Source organism: Trachymyrmex septentrionalis, unplaced genomic scaffold (genome assembly GCF_001594115.1).
Source record: "Trachymyrmex septentrionalis isolate Tsep2-gDNA-1 unplaced genomic scaffold, Tsep1.0 scaffold31, whole genome shotgun sequence".
In the NCBI taxonomy this organism is placed as follows: domain Eukaryota; kingdom Metazoa; phylum Arthropoda; class Insecta; order Hymenoptera; family Formicidae; genus Trachymyrmex; species Trachymyrmex septentrionalis.
In genome coordinates, this window is record NW_017305474.1 from 1,610,589 (window position 1) to 1,616,251 (window position 5,663).

At 33.9% G+C, this 5,663-nt stretch overlaps 1 protein-coding gene across 1 annotated transcript in view; it reads right to left on the reverse strand.

Moving 5' to 3' along the window:
* Positions 1-10: 10 nt before the first annotated feature.
* The window catches only part of LOC108749710 (lipase 3-like), a 7,884-nt gene continuing 2,231 nt past the window's right edge, over positions 11-5,663 (reverse strand). The window contains exons 4-8 of the mRNA XM_018488614.1: positions 3,528-3,771; positions 3,296-3,454; positions 3,115-3,202; positions 2,763-2,908; positions 11-2,578 (exon numbers count right to left, since the gene is read on the reverse strand). Coding sequence (XP_018344116.1) covers positions 2,423-2,578; positions 2,763-2,908; positions 3,115-3,202; positions 3,296-3,454; positions 3,528-3,771 — 793 coding nt within the window. The 3' untranslated portion in view covers positions 11-2,422. The remainder of the gene's footprint in view (positions 2,579-2,762; positions 2,909-3,114; positions 3,203-3,295; positions 3,455-3,527; positions 3,772-5,663) is intronic.

Consider the following 5,663-nt stretch of genomic DNA (forward strand, 5'->3'; position numbering starts at 1 on the left):
GTCTTTATTTCAGTGTTGAAAAGAATGATACAGTAAGATGATTATTATAATTATGTAATTATAAAATTATATACACATATATATAATATTTATAGATAAAATTGAACAGTGGTTGCATTTAATTGTTATAGAGTACAAGATATCAAAAAGCAGAAGGGACGCTTATATACTTTAGGGTTTGTTACACAATCTAAATGAGAATATAAATTAATGAGGTGCTTCCTGCCCTCGTAAGCAGGTCAGGAGAAGGGTCTCGGAGAGTGGATATTAATTAAGTATGTCTCGTTTCGCAGAATTAACGAGAATCGATTGTACGCGTGCCTTCCCTTGTCTATGATGACAAAGTGCCGCGCGTATGTTATCGACGTATTAACAATGGCCTCATAATTATTACTGAATATATAATTGCCGAGTATATTTAAAAATTGTATACGTTATTATACATATATATTGCTGTTGATAGTATTTTTATAAAGCTTGACTTTGTGTTTTACGGGAATTAAATTGCTTCTCTCGAGTGCATCTTCCTGTGTGCATTATGCGAACACATGACAGGCTACCCATCCCATGAACTGTAGCCGCGATTAATAATATCTTCATGAAGAATGACGAAGATATGTGATTCTGTTTCTTTAAAGTGTTATGAATAAAACAATCCTTACGTGCAAAGGAATTAATCAGTTACCTCTCGCTCCACCACGAACGCGGCTTTTGCTTCACTTGTTTCTCGTATGCACAAAGAGAAGTATAATATTTTTATAAAAAATACTTTATTCCATCCTATTTTTTTAAAACAATATCTTTTGCCTATTGTATACCAATGGTTCAATATTTTAATTTCATTCTGAAAACACGATGTCTGATAAAAAGAACTTGCTAGTAAGATAGAAAATAAAAGCAACGCGTAAATCCAATAAAAAGATTTCGAAATCTTTTTTCTTTCTGCTTCGTTATGAATATAATCTACTTTCTTTTTAATTAAGGATATATTAGTTTCGCGTGGTGGTGAAAGAGATGCATATTAGTTAAATTATATTGTATCTATATTGATATGTATCCTTGACGTTTGCAAATTCTTCTATATCATCAGATTATCTCGTTAAAATAAAAATGTCAAATTATAATTGTTGTAACGCTTGGGGCGAAGAATTCCCTCAGAGGCATTGTATTGTCAAATCGATATTGTGGTAATTGTGGTAACGTTATTGGAGATTTATGTGTTATCGAATTTTATAGAAATTAAATTGTAATCAGGTTTTTATTGCGGAAGATAGATATCGTTTTAGGTAAACCTCGAAGTGGCCAACACATGAGCTCAAGTATTGATTATGATTTATGCGCAATTTTTCATCGGCATACAATGCAGGCGTAACGATGTGCGTGCATCGACGCGATGAAGTCCTGTTTATTTGCAGCCGTGATAAATGAGGTCTTCGCTGCGATCGGAGGCAATTCATAAATTTTCATACGAATCACGCGGGAAGCTTCCCGATCTATCCATCCGACCTATTCTAACGTAAACTAATACATATCATGCGACATACAACTATGTACATTATTATACCTACGTTATAAGGCCAGTTCTGCGAGCAATTTTCAATTTGTGTGACCGATTCATTTTTTATTCCGATCCACATGCCATGGAATTAAAATAAGAGACAGATTGAATTGACTCTAATTAAAATAAACTTTAAATTTTATTTAAATCTCTCCGCATGATGTATCAAGGCGATTCTTAGTCATCCAAAGTCTATCTCGTATTTGACCCTGACACTCGCGAACTGGCTCATTCATATTCCCGCATGGGTAACATTAAAAAATTATACTAAACGATTAAAGTATAAGTTAGCATAGGTTACATATAACTCTAATTACAGTGTATATTGGGATAAATCAGGATCGATCGCTTAAAAGCATCAGCCGTGAGAAGCGAAATTCTTTTCGGTGTCTGTTTATTCCAGAACACGCTGCGCTTTGGAAGGACAATTTTCGAAGTGGAGAAGGTATCTTCTCCGGGCGATGCTCAAGTGCGATTAAAGAAGGAGTGTAAGTTTGTAATTATATCGGCGGCCGGATGCGATCGCGACGAATTATAATCGCGAATGTAGTTTCTTACGCAGTGATCGCAGATTGATTACGATGGAGTTTGTATAAATGTATATAGAGCGACACTATAATCGAGAGAAGATATATAAGCGAAGTTACGTTTTACGTTAGTAATGCAGTGAATTTGATGCAGTGCTATGCAATCTGACGCGGCGGAAGTGAAATGTAACAAGTACGGACTATATATGTAAACACAACGTATTATATGATGATGATACTAATAATATAACAACAATAAATTAGACCGATTCATTATATGCACTCGTAACTTTTTGTCGGAAAGGGGTATCCTTTTTTTAGCCCAGAAAAAATATCGCTATTGATATTGAGCCAACAATTGCAAAATAGGCCGTGACACCATTTGCACAGAGGACTTCCCCCATATAAAGTCGTAATGATTACAGGTGGTGTTAATAGGAGTCTTATAATGAAACACGAGGCTGTTGAGCTTCGCAGCCAAGAGATCCACATCCTTGAATGAAATTTATATCACATTAACGAATGATGATTGATGTTAACGAATTTTGATTACATAAATTATAAAAAGGGAGAACAATTAATATTTAACATATTTAAAGTAAATTTCTAAAAAAATTTGATTAAAGCAAATTCATCTTTTTACAAAAGAAACATTTTTTTAGTTGCACGTGATGTACCTTCGTAGTTGCTAGCCAATCATCATCGCTACTAAAAAGAGCAATTGGCGCAATGATCTTTTCCAATTGATAATCCGGCGGCGTCGTTGAATTATATATCTGAAGATTTTTGTCGACGTTACCGTAATCATATTGTCTAAAGCGTCCTGAAGCATTTTGAAATGTTTCCTCAGATTCCTCGGCATTATAATATACAACACTCAACATATTTATCTTCTCCTTTTTGTATAATTATCATAATGTTACCTTCGAAGATACAGCTAATTAGCAATGGAAAAACATGGCGATAACCCGCAAACCTTCTGGTATCTTTGAAGATAATACCTGTGAAAGCCTAAAAAGTTTATGTTACCTGCATTAATGTATCCTTGACCGTAATGCACGAGTTGTTTCCAGGAAGCTCCTGCGGGCACATGACCTATGATGACCGTCAGATAGTCCTATCGCGACAAAGGAAAGTTTCGATCAATAATACGAGTAAAAGAAGCGATATAGGAAATCGAAATCGACGAATTCGTGTCGTTTATTCTTACTGTATTTAATTCCGCACGACTGAATCCCGCGACCAGAAACAGAATATTGCTACAAATGAATTGCGTGGACGCCGCTCTCTGGCAGAATAGGTTCGACACGAATTTTGCCCAATCGGACCGTGAACGGAATTCCGGATAGCCAAAAGTTTCGCCGACCCACTGTAAGAGAAATGAAAGGAGAAATGAAGTCGACCTCGAAGTCCATCGAATGTCTCGACGACGATTCTCTTACCACGCCGAAATACGTCAATTTGGCGAGTTTCCGGACAGGTCCGCGAATGTTGCCAATGAAAGCAGCAGGCGCTAGACCGATCATCAGAATAATCTTCGAATTGTATTCGGACTTTTCCGACGCCATCACCCAGAACTGCGTGGTACCTTCCGAATGTCCGACATAATAGATCTTCTCGTATCCTGTAGTGTGCAAAATGTAATCGATCATTGCGGGAAGATCGTAGATACCAAGTTCATGATAACTGAAACAAATACAAGTTTTTTTACGATAATCTTTCTTTTATATATTCTAAAATCTTAAAATTTATACTAAAGTTAATACTTCTTTACAAAGAACAAATTTAAGATTCAAAATTAAATTTAAATGATCTATATCATTTAATGTGTTTTTTAGATTAATTAGACTTAATTTGGAAATTTTATTTGGAAATTTGGACTGAAAAGCAAAGCTTAACGCCATAAATATGACTAGTGCAGCGATAATTCGATAAGTGCGTTTCATTTAATGTTCTCAACGTTTGCGAGCATTATTTCATCTTTGTTTAATATTTAAAAACGGTAAGGATAAAATGATGCTCGCGAGCGTTGCGAACGTTAAAAGGCTCGCGCCCTATGTGATCTGATTAACATTAAACTCGTCGACAATTTACATATACCTATTGAATTCATCAAATGACCGGTCTTTAAATAAAAGTTATATTTTTTACAACTGTAGATAATAGTCAATTTAATAAACAATAATAAACAAAATAACTTTTAAATAATAAAAACATATTTTTCGTTTTAATTATAAACAAGAACAGAAAATGTGAAAAATAGACAATAGTCGTACACCTAAGTAAAAAACGATAAGTTTAAAAACCCCAAATAGCACACATTATGGAGAAAAATAATTTGCTGGCATAGCAGATTTTATGCTACTGCAGCAAAATCTATCAGTTACTATGTGGAGAGCAAAGAGATTTGTTAAAAATACTGATTGCTATTTACTGGATATAATTTAGCTAAGACTACAAATTATTTTGCTGTAAGAATAAATGCATTTTTATTTAATCAACTAGTCTTTTTTACTGTATTACTAACATAATTTGCTACAAAAGCACATTTGAAGAATTAGGAAGATGATTTTGTTCTACAAACTATTTATTTGAACTATTGTACATGAGCGAATCAAATTTGCTATTGTAGCAAGATATGTTTATTAAATTAAGGACATATTTTGATTGTATGAATGAAATAATTTTGCTAAAAGAATACGAAATCTGGACAATTGGGGAATGTCTAAAGAAATTATTTCAAAATTAATACAAGGTACAATTTGGTGCCTCATATATTCGTACAAACTGGGTCATTAGAATCCGTCCGTTTTTTTCACTTATTCAGAATGATTTAAAAAATCATTAAAAATTGATCAACATACTTTGTAGAATAAATACTGAACTTTCTAGAATAAATACTGAAATTTTGGAAAATAATAAAATGTAGTCTAATTTATAATTATCGAAAGATTCAAAGAAACTTGCACGAACAGGAATCGCTCGGTCACTATAGTGACCCGACCTTGTACGGTAAGAGTTAATTTTGAAATAATTTCTTCAGACATTCCCCAACTGTCCAACAGATTTCGTATCATTATGAATACACGTTGATGTTGAATAAAGTAATAAAAGTACGTAACGTGAACAATAAGATAAATGAAAATAAATACGATAAAATATTGAGAGGTCACTCGCGATAACACGTTTATGAACGTAGCGATGTTATAATAACAGAAGACTCCAGAAAGGAGAGGATGATCATTTGAGAGTACGCAGGATAGAAAGCGCCTAACAAATCAAGTTTTGCTGCAATAACATAAATCGATTATAATAACAAAGGATCCCGCACAGATCTTATGGAAAAATGTCCTTCAGTTAAATTAGCTGGAATTAAAGTATGTTGTTGTCCTCGATGTCCTGAACAAAAGCCTCAATGGGCACGACTCTCTAAATTCAATACTTTTCCGTGCAAAGACGGTTAAAATGAAAATCTATAGTTGTACTATGTTTCTTCGCGAATCAAGTATATGAATATCATTCTCTCTCTTATCTTCTCTCTCCCCCCCCCCTCTCTTTCTATATATATATATATATAT